Below are 22455 nucleotides of genomic sequence, written 5' to 3' on the forward strand. Positions count from 1 at the left end.
GAGAGACATCTTCATTGATGTTATCCTGGAGGATTTAGTCTTCTGTTCTGGTGTGGGTAGCATTGAGGTTGTCTATAGAAATTGCACAAATGAGACTTCTACTACATCTCAATGAAAAATGCATTCGTGCATCCTCACACATACATATATATATATATGTGTGTGTGTGTGTTTCCTCACTCCCTTTTATTTCAGGATATGTTTTCCTATGATAGCAAAATTTCAATAATAACAAAAGAAAATGCCTGCAGAAATGAGAAATGAAGGAAAATAAGAAAATTTGGCAGTATCTCAGTCTCCACTTGAAGAATTTCATTCCGACTTTCAAGTTTTAAAATATTAGAAAGAAAATACAAGCTTTTTTCATGAAATTGTTTAAACTGTGACTCTAAATCTGTTCAGCATCATTACTTCCAAAACCCATCACTGAAAGTCAAAAGCCTGGAGTTGTAGTTAGGAGTTTATGCTGCGAAATTATGGTTAATTATAAAGCCACAGTCTGGTCTGCTGAAGACCACGTGAGCATTAGAAAGCATCTCTAAATGCACCAAAGCCAAGTAACAGAGAATTACCTGTTTACAACAACAATTCTAGTGCAAGCCTGGCAGAAGTGTCTTCCTGCCTTTTTGCAACAGTTGTCTGTCCTTTTTCTAAAGGGAGGGTTGTGATCACAAAAGAGAGCAGTTGTGACAAAATGGGTTTCTGCTCTGCCCTATTTCCCATCAGCGTATGTTCTGGAAAGAGTTGAGCCCTACGCCATGGCAGAATGGTCCAGAAGCACGAAAGCACAGCTGCCTTCTTGTAGTCCCTCACTGAACAATCCAGGCTAACTGAATTTCTGTTATATGGGAAGAATAAGGGAAAGAAGGTCAAGGTGGTGCTCGGAAGAATGTGCAGCACAAGCAGTGTTTGAACAGGGAGAAGTGAGGGGTCTGTATAAATACAGTGATACATTCTTCTGGAGACAGGAAATAGCAATGGCAATGAGCTGTTAGAGATATTCTCGCTTTGGTAAATAGATAATTGCACTTTTATAGGGAATCGAATAATATAATGGGTACAAGAAAAAAATGTGGAAGATAAAGACTAAGGTAGGGGAAAAAAGGTGATTAAAAGTTGGGATTTGGAGTTCATATGCAGGCTGTGTTTATAGAATTTTGTCCATAATAATTCTGTGTATGCTAAAATTGTGATTGTTGTCTGTTAACTGTGAAATTTTGAACACAGTTAAGTATCTATGTGAAATTTTGAACACAGTTAAGTATCTAATAGCTGTTAATTTTCACCTATGTACTCTATGAGGTCTACATGCAGTTTATCAGAGATGTTTACTGCCTGTATATTGCAATATGCAATACTAGACAAACACTTGCTCTACTCTTAGAAGTGAGTACCTATCATCATTTTGCTGTTTCCCTGGAGGTTACTTATGTCCCTTGCTGGTTATAAATGCAGTGTATGGAACTTAAGTGTAGTGCAGTGTTTTAGCAGGATTTCAAGCAGTTTAACTATTTGCTAGACAATCTGAATTTTCGTGCTCCTCCTGTTTAATTCTGTTTCTTATACAATGTCCGTAATTGTGGATCTGAGCATGTACTAAGTGACATGGCTAACATCTTGTCATGTGTGATTCTCCTTTCTGCTCCCTGGGAGGAAAATTATGTAAGGATTTTTTCAAGTTTTTTCTTATTTTCTTTTCATTTTATGTCTGCATTAAACACAATTATTTCACAGTATCCACACATACAACCTTGTTTATGTGAGATTGCTTGCTTCTAAAAAATCACGAATAATGGCTTCTCATCCAACAGGGAATGGACAGGCTAGCCTGTCGTTGCGACATTGCTCTTATTTTGCTAGGTGCATTGGGTTGCATAGCTTTCAACTCATAGTGCACCCAAGTGCATTTAATCATCTACAGCATGAAACCATTATTACTTTAATCCTGCAGTTTGATTTACGTATTAGTTGCTTCCAGACTTGTATCCTAAATGCTGTGGTATTTTCACTGGAACAGAGCTCTATGGGTTCTCTATGGGGTGAGCTAATTGGGAAAGTGCTTAAAAAAAATTAAAGAGAGTATATTTAATCAGCTGTGATAAGTATTTGCCTGACAATTAAGACTCTATACATCTGTCTCCCTTGTTGCTGCTGTTTACTTTGTGAATATTTTGGCTAATAACTGTGGCTTTGACTTGCAACCCTTGCTTGTGGTGACTAGTTCTTACCCACCAATGTAATACACTTCCATTGTTATATCGACATGAGTAATAGTTTCAGGCTTGCACCTTACCCTTATAGAAGCCAGTGGTGTACTGCATCTGGTTTCAAGGCTCTTCAGTGGGAGTTAGTGCACAGTAAGCTACAATGAGAATTCGCTAACTTCATGGTGTAGCTGTTTAGGTGCTTTCATGGCTGCAAGGTAGTGTAGGCCGCTTTGCAGCAAGGTGCCTCGCACAAAGGCACCGGTGATGCCCACACAGATCTCTGGTGAAGGGTGGTGAAGGATCTGTTGCTAACCTGGACTGTAGCTTACTGCATATTAACTTCCCCACACGGACCAACGCCTAGTGAAGTACCCAAAAGGATGAGAATTTTAATCCATCACCACACTAGTGAGCGTAAATGCCTTTGAACATACAGATACATGTTTTTCTCAATTTGATGTGTGTGTACTTGGTTAGTGCAAAAGCAATAACAATGTTACACGTAGATAGCCTCCTGTTCTTTATATTATGAATGGTTTATAAGAAGCTTAATCAGGAAAAATAGTCATGTAATATTTCTATCATATTTTGTGTTTTTTGCAGTGAGAGAAAAACGCAAGAGTCTCTATATAAACCACGTAAGTGAAAATGCCTCGCTATGCAGCTTTCTCCTTGTTGTCTATATTATACAGTAAATAAGAGTTTTCACACGTTATTTCCGTATTGGTGAGAGGGCGCTGGTGCTTCAAATGTCTGTTCTGCATCAGGATCCAGAAGTATAGGTGTCGCCTACTGAGCTAGCAGAATGGGTCTGTTGGTTTGAGGACAGTGTCATTCTTACAGCCAGTGTCCGTAGGTTAACTGCTACTTGGGATGAAGAGCAGCAAACATCAGTATGGCTATGAAAATTACTACCAAAAAATAATCAAAACTTTAAATTGCATTTGTATGTACGTTTGCTGTTGGCAGAAAGTCTGTAGCATTTCCTATTTACACAGAAGTCTTGAAATGCCTGACCAGAGTTGATGCAATGTAAATGTGTATTTGTCATGTGGTACGTGCTGAGTACGAGGATGGGGTTTTGATACACTTCTGTACCCTGGGCATTTCTCAGTTCAGTCCTCTTCTGTTAGAATTGAATTCCCAGGGAAGCTGAGAGCAAGTCTCCTGTAGCCTGCTTTGGGTGCAGGATCAGGCTCTTTGCCACTGCTTGTACTACCAAAGCACCTGGAACCAGCGTGGGTCTCCAAAAGTTAAGCCTTGTTCTGGACTCATGCCCCAGTAAAATTGGGGAGGGAGAGAGCTGATTGTTTCTCAAATGGTGTTTGCCTTTAGGGTGAAATGGGGAAGAGTTCTCAAACTTCTCTCTATCTGGAAATGCAGTCCATTTCATGAATCATTTTTAAGCTGGTAAAGCTGCTGAAAGCAGCAGATTTGGATTATAGCCTCTACTCTCCCTCCCTTTGTGCTGGTGCTAATGTCTGTGCAGCTATGACTAAACTGGATTAGGGCATGCGTGCAGGTAGATTCAGCACAGCTAAAAGCGAAAATGGATTTTGTTCCTAAATGTGATTTACTTCAATGCTTGCACCTGCACAAAGGGAGGGTGGCACAGAGGCAGGAACGAGCAGCTGAGTAGGGTGAAAAAGTAGGACTGCTTCAGTTCTTAGCAGAACTGGTTTCTGACACTTCAAAAGCAAGCTGAGATTTTCACAGTTTCCCAAGAGTTAAGATTTTGAGAAAGTCACGGAATACCATGACGTTTATTCAATTGGTAGGGCTGGCTGCACCAGGTCAGCAGATGTTCTCTGTGCTTCCCAGCCTCTATTCCTCTGTAAAACCGTCTGATTGTTTGCAGTGCGTGTGAGGGTAGTTTGCATTGCCGTTGTATTGTTATAAAATTGTAAAGTTAATACGCTGGGTCCCTGTAAAATTAATAATGTGAGCTTGGAGAGTTCAGAGCAAAAATAGGAATACACAGGCACTGCAAATCAAGGTATCGACAGAGTTTCTGTGTCAGGCCACCTCGCCGCATGGGTGAAATTCTCACGTGTCCCAGAATCTTTTCATGCCACGTGAAAGATGTGTTCTGCATCAGGCAGACTGGGAATGGATTCCTATGGCAGATCGAACAGAAATGGCTGTTACAAATTCTCCTGTAAGCACATTACTGCAAACCCTGGTAGAAAACATTTTTAGGCAGCACTGGACACTGGACTTGTTGCAGAAAGGAGAAGGATGATCATATCACTGAGGAGTTGTGCTCTTGGGGCTGGATGCAGCAGCTTGTGCAGTTGATACCCTAAGCAATATACCCTTTCCTATTTTCCTTTTTTCAAGTATCATTTAGAGTGTTAGCTAAGGATGCAGAGATGTAAACTTTCCTCAGTCTGGTTTACAACTAAAATCTGATTTCTTTGTACTTACAAAGTATCTCTTTTGAATTACAAATCTTAAAAAATAAAAATAAAAAATAAAAACAACCTTATGATGCTCAGGTCCTTACTATAGTTTGATGTATGTGTCCTTACAAGTTAATTAAGTTTTTAGCCAATATTCAAAGATAATCTCAATATTTTCAACTGTGGCCCGTGATATACAAGTTAGTGAGATGTTCTGAGATATGGTTGACTTGAGCACACCTGTGAGTGTTCATTCAGCACCTCCTAAGAACTGGGTCTGCTACAGTTGATGCAGAAGCTGGTGATCGTTTTTGAAGTGGTTGCTGTGGCCTTCTCTACATGAGGTCTTAGCAGAAGTGGTTTGTAGACTGCAGGGAGCTGTTGTAATTTCCCTAGACTGCCTTGTTTGAAGAAATGCGAGGAAATAGTTAGATTTAACAGTTGTATGTGATAAATCTTGGGTAGTATTTATGTGGTAAGTGAATTTACAGTATGGTCTCTTGGTTGATCATTTCTTTTTTACCACTTTTCATTGTGTGCTAGGTGCATTTCTAACAGGAGCTATTGCTACTCATCTCTTTCCTTGTTGGTGCTCAGTCCCCACATCTGCTCTGAAGGAATCAAGCCAGAGACATAAATTTTGGAGTGTTGTTTTCTCTTTCTTTTATGAGAACTCCTCACCATCATGCAGCACTCTTCACTTTTGTGTTTTTCCATAACGTCATCTTTTTTTTTTTCTTTTGTAAGTCTGCATGTACTTATTCTCCTTTTGTATCAAATGATCAGGAATGTTTTTATAACACTTCTATTTTTTTTATCTTTTTGTGAAATATTACGTATTTTGCAGGAAGAGTTGAACATCTCCCAGCTAATCAATGTGGTTAGCAAGAGAAGTATGAAGAAATGTTGTGCTTTTTCTTTTTTTTAACTGCTTGTCTAGGCCTGTGTAATAACAGATGAGAATAGTAACTTACACAAATACAGTTTTAATTTGTTACCCAGGAAAAATGGGAAATAAATTAAAGTTGACTCTCTGATCATATGTAACAATTTGTGGCAGTTTCTGGAATAATTTTCTGGAAGCTTAGAGGAATGTCTATCAAATAGTTTATTTTGCTCTTATTTTCCTGTTATGGTTTTCATTTAAAAATTCACTTTCTCGGTATGATCTCAAGCCATTGTTCTTTTCCTTTCTTGCTCGCTTTTGTCTGTAGAATATTTTCATTGGCTGGATGGTTTCCTTTTATCCCCAAATCCAAACAGGGGGCTCCTGCTTTGATTTATTGTGCTTTGTCAGGGGCCGGCAGTTGCCAAGCTTCAGACTCACCTTGTCAGTAGGTGTGATGGAAGAAGCCGGCGGCCGTTCTTTTTTGGGTGGGGAAGGCGAGGGGCAAGGGGTGAAAGCGGGGATGACAGGGTGCCGTGGAGAAGCCGTCAGCTCTCGCTCTTCCCACAGAACCCAGGGAGGTGACAGCCTTAGGGTGGCATTGAAACCTTTGCACAGCTGCAGCGCTCATCTTCGTAGGGGGCTGGAAGTGTGTGGCTAAGCGAGGGAGTCGCCTGCCTACCTACAGGTTATCTGGTGTGCTCGCTTTCTTCCTGCCTATTTTAATTTCTGAGCAGTTGCAGCCGATTGCTTTCCTTTCTCACTGAGCTGGCAGTTGTTTTTTGTTATGCCTTGAATGCTTCTTCAGTGTGCGCTTGTCTTTTCTTTTAATCTGCTTAGTCAAGCTGCTGAGGGGGATAAAGATGCAGACTGAGATAGAGACATTTCCTTCTTCAGTGACGAGAGATTGCATCAGTGCCTCTGCCTGTACCGGGAGAGCAAACAGGAAGATATGTTCTATGTTTTCAGGGGGAGGGTGGAGAAAGAGTGGATTCTTATTATTACATGAAGTAGCTAGTTTTTTGTTCTGGATGGATTTTTGTTATTATCATTATTATCATTATTATCATTATTTTTTCCTCCAGGAGAAAGGAGCAGGGCAGGGGAAGGGAACGTTGTTCTTTGTCAAGTTTCTGCTATAAATTTTCCCCTTCAGACAGGATGAAAATCTTTTTTTCCCAAAGAATTTTCTTCTCCTTGACAATAGAGGCTTTTAAAGCCTATTCCATGCTTGTGAACAGTAATATCCAGTAAAAATAAGGGATATTTTTTGCAGATTAAACTATTTCTGGGAAAAGGGAAATATTTCTCTTGAGCGCTGTTTTTTTGGATTCTGAAGACTCTTCTTCAGCCTTGTACAACAGCTTCCTTTCAGCAGCATTTTGTTTAGGGATCTGGAACTGGCTTCCACTATCTGCAGACCTGGGAACTGGGCAGTCAGATTCCAGCAGACGAATACCATCTTATCATTCCAAGAAGAGAAATGAACATCTGTATGTAGACCAAAGCTTTTTTCAGCAGCCTGGGGAGAAGTTTCTGGGCATCGTGAATGCCAGAAACCCAGTCCCTGTAAGCGATCCTCTTGTGATTCACATCAGGGGAGGCTTCTTCCCACTGGCAGCCCTGCTGATGGGGACTTGCAGAGAACAGAGGGGCCCTTTTGTGTGTGTTGTGTGGCACAAGAAATTTCTGTGAGCGTTTTAGCATGCTTGAAGTGACGTACGGTATTTGCTCCTGTGTAGCCCCCAAATTTTCCTGTCAGAGTGGATAAAGAGGCTGTTCTGCTTCCCTATTGTGAAACTGCTAGGCATATGACTGGTAATCAAATACTTTCAGCTAGTGATTATGAGAGTAAATATGGTACATGCTGAAGTGGGGGAACATAGCATGAAAACTACTTGAATCCATGAAAAATGCAAAGCAAAATATAAAACATGAGATGTTTTTGTTAGGTGGACTGCCTCAGGCTGCCTATTGTAAGAGTTTGTAATTGCTGTCCAAATTCTTTAAGGTATTTTAATTAACATTCCTTACTCAAAGAGAAGAACAAGATAAACTAGAAGATAGATTAAAGGCTTCTCGGGTGCTCTTGCAGCTCTCCTAGAGATTGCTTAATCTGGTTTTTGCTCCTCTCCACTGAAAGATCACAAAAAATACAGGTCTGGAGTGGCCTTTATAGTCCATCTGGCCCATCTGGCAGGTTCCTTATACCAATGCCATTCCTAACAAACGCTGTTTAAGATGCATTTTCAGGCTTCCTAGTAGAAGTCAGAATCAACAGGTTCTCTTTGATGCCTTAGCTGAACTTATATGCCTTTCCTAACATTTTTCATCCCCTTCCTTCTTTTCCTGTCCTCTAAAGTGAAGACTTTTTAACCTCTCCTATCAGCCTCGGTGCAACGTTATATGAAGTGACAAACTTTTGTAGGGGTAGAAGCAAAGATAACTTTTAAGGTGGAATAAAAGTAGATGGGAGAATTCTTTTGCAAGATTACTGTGTAATAGTTGCTGTGCTGGGAGCCTGGTAAAGTCTCTCTGGTCAAATTGCACAACACTGGCAATTACATGCTACGTAAATACAAGCCTTCGAGCTGCTTTTAGTGTTCCAAGAAGTATTTAATCTCTTCAGGTTTGTAAAGCAAGGTGCTTTATCAGTGGTTTAGTGGGGTCTGTGTGTGCTACAGAAGGGTTTGCCAATGGTTGATGAGCCCTCTTGGAGCTCGGTGGTACCCTAACACAGTTTTCTGTAGTTGACATGAGGAAGGACAAGCTTTGAGAGCTCAAGAAACCTGCAAGTACAGATCTAGTCTAAGGCATCAGTTCTGAATGTTATCAAAATGTTGGTGAGACCGATCAACTGAGAACAAGGCTGAATCGTGTCACAGATGGGTAAGATACAACAGGTATTGCTTCAGAGTGGTTGAACTGGTCTTTTTTTTTATTATTATTGTAGATGTTGACAGAGAAGTGTAAGCATATGATGGTGCGGTTTCCTGTAGCTTTTGTTCAGGTGAATATACCCCTCTCTAGCCACTAGATATAGATAATTGTGCTGTAGTATACAGTTATGCAAGATGAAAATAAATGCAGAATTTTGCAGAGCAGTGCAGAGAACTGTCTTGCAGGGCTTGCTTGATTTTTGGAAAGCACTTCGTTGACCTGTAAGATCATGTTGCTTCTGTGAATAATCTTGTCAGTACTAAATCATGTCCTGAAGCAATAAAAGATCCCAAGTTAGGAACCTCCCTTTTCCAAGTTAGAAGCAGCCCCGCTTACTGCTGTAATTTGGCTTCACGTGCACTTTTACATGCCAGTTTTGCCTGGCAGCATTTTGGCCAGTCTCCGTTGCACTGAAGCTAATGGACATAACTCCACAGATGGGTGCAAGCCAGCTGCAATTTTTCCACGGGTGAGATACTGCTTAATAGTACCTTCTAAAATCATGCAGTAACTTACACCTGGTGTGATGGACGAAGAGACAGCACCATTATTATTTAAGACAGAAGCCGCAAATTATCTTTTGATGGACAAGTGGAAAAGAGCACTGGAAGAGACAAACTCCTCTGCCAGACGGGAAGCCGACTGGCTCAAGGCCAGTTCTGGTATAAAAGCTGGATGGCTTCATTAGGGGAGTGCTGTGCCCCAGTGAGCAAATCCTGCTGAGCGTCAGGGCAGAGCGCCCCACGAGGGCTGCTAAAGCGCATCCAGCACCGAGCTGGCCTCTATCAATTCTGGTCAACTCTGTGTATGCATTTTGGTCAGTGGGCACCTCTCTGTTATATGTTTCTGCCCAAGGACACCCTGAAATGTCTGTTACCAAAACAAGTAGTAACACTTCCCCTGTCCCTGCAAATTCAAGTTTAATCTCTGAATGATTTGAAAATGGAGCCTGAGAGACAGTCATCGTTTAGTGTATAGTCAGCCTGAATTAGTTAGGAATGTCTTGTGATTTCCGTCGTAGCAGGAACATAGAAACACTTCAGCAGAGCTTGTATGGTTTTGACTCGTTTTCTCTGCCTTTTTGCTAAGAAAAGTCAAAAATCAGGCAACCTAAGCCATAGCATTACTGATGAGATGCAGTTTATGTAAGATTCAAGTAAAGCACATTGTTCAAACAAACAAAATCAAAAACATGACTTGGAAAGTTGGAAAGTTCTAGGATGAAGCTGGGAAAAGAAATAAAGCAGTGATGTTTCCTTAGTACTAGCTGTGCACGAGGGCCAAACTGCTGTTTTTTAGAGCTGGAAACACCTGCTGCAAGTGGAAGTACCTTGGATCTTGATCTCCTAGAGCTTGTTCTGTAACACGTGTCAAAACCTAGCAAGTTAAACAGCAGTTTTTTCCATTATAGATCTTTTTCTGTAAAGAAAGAAACTTCACAATTTAAAAGCTATTACGTTATCATTGTAACCTATATTGTCAGCATTTCTTAATGATCTTTGGTTGAAATGAGAAAAACAACTGCTCCTGGAGTAAAGACCTGCAAACCCTCACTTCCAAAAGAGATCACAAAATGATAGAAAATTGGTCCCGAATTCATCTCAAGAGATTGTTCAGTCTGATTTCTTGCCTCAGAGCAGAATCTTGCAGCTAAGCGACTCCTGCCGTGTTTGTTTTACCTCTTCTTTACATCGGTCACTGATGGAGATTCTGACACTGCTCAAGTTGCTCAAGCTAGAACTTAGCTATACCTGCCAGTCAAAAAGGATTTTTTTAAATTTTTTTTCCATTATGTCTCTTACCCTTTCTTGTCCAGTCTGAATTTTCCCTAGTTGATTATAAGCCTGCTCTTTCTCATGCCTTTATCAATGGTCACGGAGAACAATGTTCTCTTCTTTGTAACTCCTTTCAGTATGATGTAGGGCCATTGTTGTTTTGCTCTTAGAATAAACCTATTCTGTTTTCCTGTCTCTTCTTCTAAATCAAGTGCTTCAAACCTCTGATTAATCTCGCTGTTCCCTCCTGTCGATTCATCTTTCATCATCAAACAAATTAATCTTTCTTGAAATACAGTGGTCAAAACTGGATGAAGTATTCCATCTGAGCTGAGTGAAAGGGTGCTCCATCCTGTTGCACACATGGTAGCTCTATTTATAAATCCTGCATGATATTTTCCTTTGTTTTTTATAAAAGAGAATATTTGTTGTCATGTGATACGCTTGATCTGCTCATCCTTTCTTCATCTGATGAAAGCCTCAACGGTTTATATATAACAGCCTCAACAGCCATATTATATTTAGACAGATGGTTCTGCTCTAAAGCGTATAGCCTTGCATCTGTTCTTAATGGATTGCAGGGCTATACTTTGGTGCAGGCCACTGCTCACATTAGTCAAGATTGCTCGGGATTATAACCTTGTTTTCTAATACATGTGTAGTCCTCCAAGTTAATGCCATCTGTAAATTCAGGAAAGAATACTGCGAGTCTGTTATCAAAGTTATCGCTCGATATTTAATGCTGGGTAAGCGAGACCTCTGGGGATTCTCCCTCAGCCTTCCGATCTGAACATGATCCTTGGGTAAGCAGAGTACAGTTTTTCCAAGTAGTTTCTGCCTACCGTGCTATCCTTTTTTCACCTTTTGGGAATTTTGTGCGAGGTGAAGTCAGAAGTCCTGCTGAAGTTAAAAAGCATGACATCTACTGAATCTCTGCTTGGGTACAAGATAATACCAGTGCAAGTTACGGTACATACAAAGTGAATCCCACGTCTTATCAATAGGGTGCTTTTAATTTGTAAATACTTGTAACAGCAGAGATTGTCAGTGCTCCACACGTGTCCCATACTCGCTGTAGTGGTTCTGTATGAAGGCTTACAACAGGAGCTACACCAGTCCTTTTTTTGCCGCTTGTCAGCCTTAATGACAGGACAGAACCTGAGAAGGATTAATGTTAGAGGGTTTGGCTAATTTTTTCAAAGGCTTTATATTCTGTCTCAGCTCTTCCATTTTTTTCTCTTGGATCCTCTCCGACCTTGCTAAATGGAAGATTTCTGTGGCCAGCCATGATGGGTTTGAAATGCGAAGGCATTAAGCTCCTGTTTGATTTGGGAGGACTAACTCCACTGAAATGGACCCAGAAGTGGGGTGTCTGTACAGGACAGTGCTGGATCCTGAGGTGATGCTCAGTAACGTTATTATTCCTTTGCAAGAATGGAGAAGGTTCACCTGCAGCATTTGATGGAGGTTCAGAAAAGCTTTCTTGCCTGGACTGTGCGACCATGGATTTCTTCCAGCTTAGTCAAGCTAGAATACGAAACTGGGAGTGTTTTCCAGTGATTTGGAAAAGGCAGGAAATGTTATCTGTCTTAACATATGGCTGCGTAAGAGTAGAGGCTTGGAAGCCTAGAGTAGAAGCTGGGAATGTTGCTCTGTCGATGGGTTAGTTATCCACAGGGCCCAAGTGTGTGTGTATATCCAAGGGAGTAGGCTTACACTTGGCACCACTTTTCAGGCTGGGAGAGGTACCCCGTACTGCCAAGTCATTGCGAATGGAAAGTGAGGCATGAGACACCACATATTTTTCTGAGGTGTGAAAAGTTCTAAGCCTAACAACTGTGGGGAGTTCTGTGATGTGGCAGTTTCAGAAAAAAGCTGTGTGGCTTTAATTATCGACGTGCATCAAATATTCAAGTTCTGTTTGCATAAGAAAATTGAAATCTGACAGTGGTGTTGCTACAGAGTTGTTTTCTGTTTTTACTCGTGCTTGCTTCAAATGGGTCAAGTCTGTTTATCTTAAATTCTATCTCAACCTTTATAGCATAGACGTTTAATGTAGAATTAGAACTTTGCATGTGCTTTTTTTTATGATGTTGAGATATCTGTACCTCTCTCCCTTCCAGACCACTAAACAGTCTCATTTTCAGTGTTTGTTTTTTTTTTTAAGTTTTTATCATACCTGTGGAAGGTACTAATCCAGAAATATGAACTACACTGTGGTGGAATAAAAACTATAAATCACCAGAGCCCTGGTCACTTTCTCCTTATCCATCAATGCCAGATGATGCATTAGTTGGCATTAATGCCTCCAGTGCTTTAAATTTTCTGTTTCTGTTGCCTTGCTCAGCACGTAATAGTTTGGAAGGTAGATGGATTGTGAGCTTCCAAAGCGTACAAAGTACCTTTCTAAACTCCTGGAGAAATTTTGAGGGGGCAAGATCTCTTTCATTTTTTTCACTAAGCTTTTTTAGCCCAAGAAAAGCAGGCCAGCCTACAAATATCAAGTTGTGGATCTTCATAGGATTTCTTGGTGAAGTTTGGAATTATTTTAGCATAATGTTCCTACTATTGTAACAGCTTCATCAGAAAATATATTTTTTTTTTCAACTAGTGGAAGACTTTGAATGCTCTTTTGCTCATAGCTGGGAAAAATAAAAAGAAGGATGACTCAGATGCATGTGGGTTTTACCAGGAGTCTTGTCTGTTCTGTATCTAATGAATGCTAACAAGTCTGTTACTAATGGAACACGAAACATTAGGGAGATGATGGAGTGCTGGCACTTTTAATAATATCTGTTTGGGAGATTAGGCAGGGGAAGATGTACTGAGATGGGAGTCACAGGAGCCTAGACTGCGGTGAGCTGGTAGATCTCTGTGGCTTCCGCTGGTGGTGGTACTGACATTGGACTCTGCTGAAACTGTGGAAACAACATTCATTGTAAGGCAAATTAAAAACTTCATGTGAATGTGCCAGCTGAATTTTAAATTCATCCTGCTGTAAGTTAAATGTGTAATTTGAGTTGCCTTAACTTCCCTGACACGGGCTCTTCTTGGTCAAGTTATTCACTAGTGTAGGTAGAATAACCAAGGATGAAATCAAAGAGCATTAATGACTGTGAAAGCTATTAGCGGATACGAATAAACGATTCTCTTTAGACTGGTGGAGTTCTGGCTGCTCTAAACAGCTGAAGGATAAACCCTCTCAACAAAAAAATCCTCTGAAATAAGCAGTGTTGTCAAATGTCATTTTGTTGCTGTGTTTTCCAATGTGTTTTTTTTTTTTTCAGTAGTGCAGAAATAGAATTCAAATCTCTTGAAAACTTTTTTTATTGAGATATATTATCTATTTTTATTTGCATATATACTTTCTCTTACATCTCTAGATCAAATTTCTGCCTATCTATAACAATCTATTTTAATGAACTAATTTTTGTGAGTTTTCCATATTAATTTTTAAAGCTGTTAGTAGTTTCACTGTAAAGACCTCTTTCCCCTATTTCATCCTCTTTTTGTTTGGCTTGTTTTGCTTAAATTTTTTTAAATTTTCTTTAAACATCATTTTGCATCTGTTTCTAAATCAGTCTTCATCTTTACTGTGGTATCTTTTTCACTCTTCCACTTGTTCTTTTGTAATGAGGACAGGAACATAGGTCTTGTTCATATTTTATTTCAAAATCTGTGTATTTGATTTGAGTAATTCTGCGTAAAGATTTTGCATGGCATTTGGGGGGGGGGGGGAGGAGGAGAGATTGGGACTTGAAGAAAGCGTTAGGCAAGGCTCAGGCAGGAATTGTGACTTCTCCACTGGTAATTATTTCCGAACTCTCTGAACTGCTTCAAAACACGATCACATTACTGTGTGTGTCACTGTGAGAGACAGAAAAAATTGTTTTCTCTAAATTCTTACATCTCCTCAGAAAAATGTTTTGGTGTTACATAATTGCTATTGTTCTTTTGCATGTTTTTCATAGCATCCTCCTGGGCAGTTGAGAAGGAAGTACAGTTCCTGCTCCACTATTTTCCTGGATGACAGCACAGTCAGTCAACCAAACCTCAAGTATACCATCAAATGGTGGGTTTAATAATTTTGTGTGGTTTTTAACTTGAACCTATACTATGTATTGCGTATATGTACACACGTCTGAACCATTACTAAGCAATCTTCACAGGGGGATTAGTTTTTGAAGTAGTAAGTCTTTTTAATCCAATCACACTCTAGATGCAATGAGTAGAATGAGCAAAGGATATTACTCTGATTTTAGGTTTGTGTGGAATCAAACTCCCAGTACTGCATATCTCACAAGAAAGCAGCATTCAAGGTTCTCAAATTCTAGCAGCTGAAATCTTTGTGATTCTGTGTTCAACTGGGTACTTGCTTTGGATAAGTCCTTAGAAGGTTACTTGGGTACTTATTTCAGAATTCCCTAAAGATCTGAAATCTCCTGGAATTGAAGAGCTTTTTTCCATTCATGAGAAAATGTTCATTTGCTAAGCTTTCCTTCCAGTTTTCTGTTTGAAATGAAAATGAATTGCCTCCAGATTTATTTCCTTATTGAGTACAGAGACACCAACACTTTATTGCACAGCAGTGGGGAGCTTTGTCTGTGGTGCCCACATGGGCTTATACTTGGGTGACATCTCAGATGTTCATTTTCAGGTTGCTGCCTTTGTCCGTTTAGAGAGAAACGAGATTGATCTGTATAACATGGTGTTCTTTACACTTTGTACAGCGAAGGGAAAAATGAGAAAATGAATGTGCAGGCATCTTATGCTGTTTATTATGGTTGCAGATACACTCTCTTCAGTTGTTTGCTCTTAATCTATTCCAGTGCAAAAATTTATGAAGTCCAAATCTATGCTATAAAGTTATTTACATAAATGTTGGTGGTCAGTAAACACGTTCTCAATTATTCTATTTAAGAAAAAAAAAGGGGAGTGGGGAAAGGATTTGCAGACCAATGCCCAATTCCTTATCAGCTATTTCGATCTGAAATACAGTCTTGCATTTCCTCAAGCTTCTCTAATGAGTAACTTAAAAATAATTCAGAGGAGCAGTGGAAAGTGGCCTTCAGGTTTTGATATTTTTTCCCCCTGGGATTTTAATACTTTTCTGCTCTAAAATCCTTTGCATGCAGATCTTGTAAGCGCAGCCTCAGGGGGGTGAGGGCCAGTTTCAGGTCCCTTTTAGCACAGGAACTGGGCCCGTTCATGGAAAGAAGAGCTGGGCTTGTGGCAGCAGCTGAGATGTCTTGTTGGTGGGCAGCAGCAGAGCTGGGAAAGGGAAGGCAGAAACCCAAGCCCTGGGTGTGGAGCTGGGGGCAAGGAGGTGGTGTCTGGGAGCAGAGCAGAGGGCCAGGAGGGAGGAAAGGGGCAGCGGCAGGGCTGGGGCTGGCAGGGAGCTGCACGGGGTCAGAGAGTTTGGAGAAGGGGTTATGTGGGGTGAGAAACTGGCCTCTGGCCTCTGAGTATTTTCCTCCTCTTCCCTCCCGTCTGGCTGCACAAGTAGCAGATTTAAGGGTTGGGAGACCGCAGGATTATCACTTTTGTAGTACAGCTTCATTTCCTGCCCCCCTGCTGGACGTCGCTGCAGACGAATGACTACTGCACATAAGGAGATCTATAAGGGCTACGTTTTGGCTGGCTCATTTATTTCCTCTGGGTCATGTTATGCACTGGTGGGTTTAAAATATTAGCATGTCTCTTGGAGATCTTCAGAGCGTGTGGGGTGGCAGGGTAGGGCGATGGAAAGCTGCGTAAGCTGCTTTCTGCACTGCTGTCACAGCCCCCTGGATGCTAGCTGAACCGGTGTGTGAAAAGCAGAATACAAGTCGGGGCTGAGTTAATCTGTTACAGCTCTGAGAGACGTTCAGATTCTGATATAGATTTCTAAAGAGTAAATATTTTCCTAAACTTAATTTGTTATGTTGTTACAACAGCAACAATATGGGCACCAAGCAGAGCTCTGCGTGTATGCTCTTGCATCCACTTTCATAAAGTGAACTGGAGCTGCAAGTATGTTCCTGGGGGCATAATTTAAAATTAAATTTTGGGACTAATTCATTTGCTGAATAGCTTTCAGTCAAATTAAATTCATTCATAAATCTGTTTATTATGTTCAGTGAGGACTGTGTCTTTTAAAAGTAAATGGGTACACAGTATTTTTTAACTTATTACATGTATCTATAGAAAAATTCTGTTTTAAAAGCAAGTTTGAGCTAAAAGCTGATGTAGGCCAGTAAAAGCTATAGTGCCTATAAAAAGTCAGTAAAATATATTTACTTTCAACTGAGAAAAAATGTTTTAAAAAAATACTGAAATCTATTACAATTCTACTAACTTGGTAGCTCCAACATATAGCTTTCCTAACGTGCAGTGTGTTGATTTTTTTTGTAAAAATTCTGGAAGAAAAATATAGAGTGACTAATTCACTCTCTTAAAAGACTTTTTGTGGGGGGAATTTTGCATCATTGTAAGACATAAGAAACTTACAGTGAATTTGACAAAACAAACCATCAGCAAATAGAATCACTGAACTCACTCCTCATTCCCCTGTAGTTTTTGCTGGGTTTTGTGCTGTTAGAATAAGTAGGAAGAGCACTGTCCCTGCTTTATCCCTCAGCAAAGCTGCATCCTGAGTAAAGCATGTATCCTTTGATAAAGCTGGAGTCGCAAGTTGGAAACTGGAGAGTAAGCATGAGAAACCAAGTCTTGGTTTTCTTCAGTCTCAAAAGTGAATGGGATCAGTTAGTTATTTGTATATGTAATTAAAATCTTAGTTTTCTGTGTCTATATGGACAGTGTGTGCAGAATATAAACAGAGGTACTTAGGTTTATGATTGAGAGCACAATACAGTAACTTATTCAGGGAAACATCTTTCCTAAGTTAAAATAAGTAACTCGATGCCATAAAACTGTAGGAGCCTTATATTTGAGTCTCCTATGTGAGTAACTACGTAGAAAGAATCAGAAGTTTGTGGATTTAAATATAAAATCATAAGCCAAGGGTAATTAACATGTTTCAAGTTACCCGTGAAGTATTATCGGACAACGAGAGTGAATATCCAACGCTTGTGTCGCTTAATCTTCCACCTTGGAAGTCAGTAGGAGATTTGCCATTTACTTTAGTGGAGGCGGGCTTTAAATTGAAGGCTTTTGTGACTTGGTATATGGAGTATGAGTATTTGTGGAAGGTACTTCGTTACTAGTGGAAAGGAGGCACTTTGACTGTGCTGAACAAATATTCTAAAATGACCTATTTACAGTGTTTTACCTGGCATCTAATAATGAACAGAAGAAAGTCGGCTATTGAGCATATTTTTTTTGTCATGTGTTCTGCTAAGTTTTAAATTTGGATGTTAATATGACATAATATATGACAGTCCTGAGATATTAACTCTATATTTTTTTTTTACAGTGTAGCTCTTGCAATATATTACCACATCAAAAACAGGTATGTGAATAATGAAGTCTTGTACTGAAGATCTCTTTAATCAAAACAAATGAACTGCTGAAACCCTAAAAATCTGTGATTTGGTTCTTTGAAAATGTTTTTGGGTAGTATTTTTCTTATCTCCAGTGTTAGAAAAAAGAAATGTATTCTCCTATATGGATGTATTATTTTACTTAAAAGAATAAAAATCAGAGGACTATGTATCATAAAAATGTGCAAGTACAGTTCAGCATTGAAAAGCTTTGATTCAGTATTTGCCTGTATATGCTCTGGGCACTTCTGCATTAAGTGTATATCTCAAATAGATTTAGAAGAAATCTGAATAGTGTCTTTCAGATTTATTTTTTTAGGCTACACCCTTGTAAAATTAACTGTGTAAGTCAACAATCACTTAGTGGATTTTGAATTACAAGCCTTAATTATATAGTAAGATTGACATTGTCAATAAATGTAATTCAGGACATCGCAGAAGCAGAGCAGGTCCTGTCTTACCACTCGTGGTGTAGTATGCTTTAGATCTCTGCTCAGCCAGGTTGACTGTTAACACTAAAACAGGTTCTCTAAAAACGTACCTTGGTACATGAATTCATGTTGTTGTTAAATTGCACTTTTGTTTCTTAAGTTACATGTTGTCATGATGTAATACGTCACAGTATCATAGTAATATTGCCTGAAATTTTTAAGAGATTTGTATAAATATGTCAAATTACTTCTGTGTCCATAGCTTTTAGATGTATCTTTTCAGACAACTTAGCCGGCTTAGATCTCGATCTAACAAACCAACTTAACGCCTTATTTTTTTCTTCAGGACTGTAAGAAGTCCAACTAGAACAAAAGGAATTACTCATAAATTTAAGTTAAGCTGGTACATCATTTGGAACCGTGTTTGAGGTCACTGGAACTCATTACACTTGTTGAAACAAGGCTGGTGTCTGAAGAGAGAAACGTTTAGAAGTGCACAAAGGCAGAAAGGTTTAGGGCTTGATCCCTGCTGAAAACTCTTAGAAGACTTTCCAAGATTAAACGTGGCAATACATAAAGCAAAAGTTAGAGTGAAATCCTTTTGCTAACTTTTAATCTAATTTCCTAGGAAATGAACCATTAACGATCATGCTTGGTTTACTTGTTTATCCGTCTGTGGTTCCCTCTTCCCCTTTCCTTCCATCATCTCTGGGTTAGTTTGGCCAGCTAGTCAATTGTAACTATGCTTGACTGACTTAATAGAGATCCATCCCAAAGACAGTCTGATCCTAAAGTTTTGTGGAACAAGAATATCGTACGTGCTCCGTTAAACATTACGCCAGCTGGCTGAAAAAAGCTCAGCAGAATGGGGGCACTTCAGGGACTGCGTATGGGTGAGAAACTTCGGTATGAGCTCACAGTATCCAGGAGGAAATCCAGAGCCAAAGGAAGCTGGACTCCCTGCTGATTGCCACGAAACTGATTTCTGACGACAGTAAAATATGCGCATTCATAGTTTTATTACAGAACCCGATGCGTATTTGACCTGCAGCTATTAGAGAGGCTAAACATTTATAAATGAAAGGGCCCCGTGTCAGTGACTTGAAAACAAATACATTCTGATTGTTATCTTCTTGGGAAAGTTGGTATCTGTCCGTTCACTTTGGGGGTGGAAAGGTGATTTATTGGGTACGAACTGCTTGCTGCTTGTCCCTCCTCGAGTTCCCCAGGGCAGCGGGATGCGTTGTAACCGCGTCCTCTGCTGCACTCCCTACGGACAGTCTCAGGTGTGCGTGCATCAGCTAGCGGCTCTGAAACGAGGGGTGTGAAATGACTGCTCTGCCTTCACTTGCCTCTGATTTAGGAACGGAGGGAACAACGTGATAACAGCTCTTGGTTGTGTTTGCTGCTGAAACGGCAACAGCCAAACATATGTTCTGTTTCCTGCCATTATAGGCAGAAAGGAAGTTGTTGACGTATGTGGTAGATTCGGGTTCGTTGTGGGGGCTGGGGAGTAAGAAACCGCTGTAGCTCCTGGGTAGGCTTAAAGCTGGTTTTGACAGAAAACGAGTCAAGCTCTACCAGAGAAGAGTTCTTTTCAGACAGCAATTATCTGTCCTCTTTCTCCTCTATGCTTAGCTTAAAAAGTAAACTATTTTCTAGTGTTCCAGACTCTCACCAATCCCAGATGTCACTTTTCAGAGTACCTAATACGTTTCATATGTTCCCCACATTTTGATTGTAGCATTCTAGTTATTCCTAGTTTTCCCAATGTCTCCTGTCATTGTTCTATTGGCTTTTTCCAGCTTTTGTTGCATTTAGCTATCTTACAGGCGGTAGGAGACTTACACCTATCTTGCTTTTGAAGGAATGCACGAGTGTCGGTGAATTTGCTGAACAAAATAAATAAGCAAAATTAAAGCAAACTAACCATGAGAAATGCTTAGATCAATTAATAGACAATTCCTTTATGAAAGAAAACAATACAAATTTATTTTAGTGAGGACAAAAGCCTATCAACTCTTTTTTTCAGTGTAGATTTTTTATGGCAATCAAATGTGCCTTCATAGCACGCAGCATGAAGAAGTAGAAAAAAAATTTTTCTTTCCCTCTTCTCATTGTGAAGGGCCACAGCTTATTCTAACACAGCAATGATTCCAGTGAGACCACTTCTGCTTTAAGATACTAGCTTTTTTGTAGGGGTAGAAGTCTGGCATGAAATCCTTGCTGATTAGGAATTTTGAAGTAATTATCTCAATCTGTTAGTTGGTTTTAAATTACTCCTTAAAAAAAAAAAAAACTATTGATTTCCAGTGTGAACAGGCTTTATAGCAGAAAAAAAATCGATTTTAGATGTTGAGGTTTAAATGTTATCTACAATAATCACATTTTTTAGACATTAATCTCCTGTAAAACTCGTGTTTGCATGCTCTGTGAGACACGTGTTGAGTAAAGATAAAAAAAACATTCAGTGGTTTCTCTCTTAAGACCTCTCTGACCAGAGCACCAGGGATGGAATATATAAAGATGGTATTGTAGTAAGAAAGTCACATGGATGCATCTGTCCAAAAAGTGTCCGGTTCTAACTGGCACTGTTACACCACTCGCTTTTGTGATGGTTAATATTCCTGCTAAGATTACACACAGAAGTCTTAAATTGCATGCTGGATGTTAGGCTTGTGAAGTTGCATCAACTTTCATGCTGACCTTGGACAACAGGGATGAGAAAAATACAGTGAATTAAGATCCGTGAATTGAAATGTTATTTTGTCTGATTTTTTTATATGCTCTTTTTTGCTTTCAGAAATCATGAATGGGATAGGGTTTTCAAAAGAAATAAAAAGTGAAGGATGTATATATTAAAGAAAGGATAACTGTAAAAAATACAAATATTTGTAAAAGTCATGACTTTGAAAATAAAGGAGGAGGAGAAATTAGCTAAAGGAAGAGATAGCAAGGATTATCACGATGAAGTTAAGAAAAACAGAGTAAGCTGAGCTGGTTTTAATATATTAGAAGTTTATCATTGTACATCTTAGGCTGTGAAAAAGCCTCACACTAGAGTGCAGAAAACTTGTATATCTTGAGTGTTGAAATTTGAAAATTTTAGCATACTTTGTAATACAGATTTCATACTGCACATGAACTTTATGGTAGAATATATCCAACTCCTATGTGAGAGTCACATTTCTGCAGTGTTTCTAAGTGCACCACAGCATAAGGAGCATTGGAGCTTTAATGATCTGCTTGCATGTGTGACAGCTGCATGTTATTACATTCAGATAATGACACTACTTTGGTTTTAATACTTTTTAGGGACACAGATGGAAGAATGCTCTTAGATATTTTTGATGAAAACCTTCATCCCCTTTCGGTAAGTTCATTTATCTCTTCTTCTTTTTCATGTGAACTGTCTTTCTGTCTGCTTCGTTTTGTTTCAGTCACCTATTTGGAAGTATTTCTTCCTTAGAAATCCGAAGTGCCACCAGATTATGACAAACATGATCCAGAGCAGAAACAGATTTACCGCTTTGTTCGGACGTTGTTCAGTGCTGCTCAACTGACTGCTGAATGTGCCATTGTCACCCTGGTGAGTGTCTGAGAGATGACATCAGCTATCTGACAGACCCAGTTTTGTTCCCGAAGCTTGCTTTTGTATGATTTAATAGAGCTAGGTGATGCCAGGGGATTTTTTCTCACCATGGAGACCAAGAGAATTTCTTGATGGGAAGAGATATTACAGTTCATTTTCTTGGGGAGAGTTACTGATCAAAGAAGAGGGTGGATAACATGATACAAAAACCAGGGTTGTGTCTTGCCCTCACGGAGTGATAACATTACAGGCCACCAGAGTGACTAATAGAAAATGCAGGTGGCATAAGCAGTCTGAACAGGAGGGAATGTTAAAAGCAGAGATTGTTCCACTTTTGTGGGTTTATTGTGTGTATCACTGTAACTCCCAATGGAGATTCGGGGACAGCTGCAGGTAATTTAAGAGCACTAATCAGAATTGATGGACACATGAAGGACTTGGTGAGTGACTGAAGCATGTTGGTGATGGCTTTTTTTTTTTTTTTTTAACTTCCACTGTACTTGTCTTTCAGGACTGCGTCATAGGGCTGAACAATTGTACTCAAGGCTGAAGTTTAGCTACTTAAAAATAGCACAACACAAAAGAAGGTTCAGATTTTCAGCTGGTGTGGATCAGCATAGCTATGTGGATTAAAGGAGCTAAAGTGATCTCTGCCAGCTGAGAATTTCTTAATTTTCCTGAAATTCGTACCCTGCCAACCCTCTTTAGCTTTCAGGCACAATTTTGGCCATGTTCTTGACT

The 22455-nt window shown here is 39.7% G+C and overlaps 1 protein-coding gene across 3 annotated transcripts in view; it reads left to right on the forward strand.

Moving 5' to 3' along the window:
* Positions 1 to 22455, forward strand: part of CCNY (cyclin Y) — a 126428-nt gene that overhangs the window by 80118 nt on the left and 23855 nt on the right. For 2 of the 3 annotated variants that reach the window (XM_083827359.1, XM_083827360.1), the window contains exons 3-7: positions 2811 to 2845; positions 14182 to 14282; positions 17625 to 17660; positions 21438 to 21495; positions 21592 to 21711. In XM_083827359.1, the coding sequence (XP_083683485.1) occupies positions 2811 to 2845; positions 14182 to 14282; positions 17625 to 17660; positions 21438 to 21495; positions 21592 to 21711 (350 nt within the window). The remainder of the gene's footprint in view (positions 1 to 2810; positions 2846 to 14181; positions 14283 to 17624; positions 17661 to 21437; positions 21496 to 21591; positions 21712 to 22455) is intronic. The other variant, XM_083827361.1, reaches the window with a different exon arrangement.

The sequence above is a fragment of the Anser anser genome (genome assembly GCF_964211835.1).
Source record: "Anser anser genome assembly, chromosome: 2".
In the NCBI taxonomy this organism is placed as follows: Eukaryota; Metazoa; Chordata; class Aves; order Anseriformes; family Anatidae; genus Anser; species Anser anser.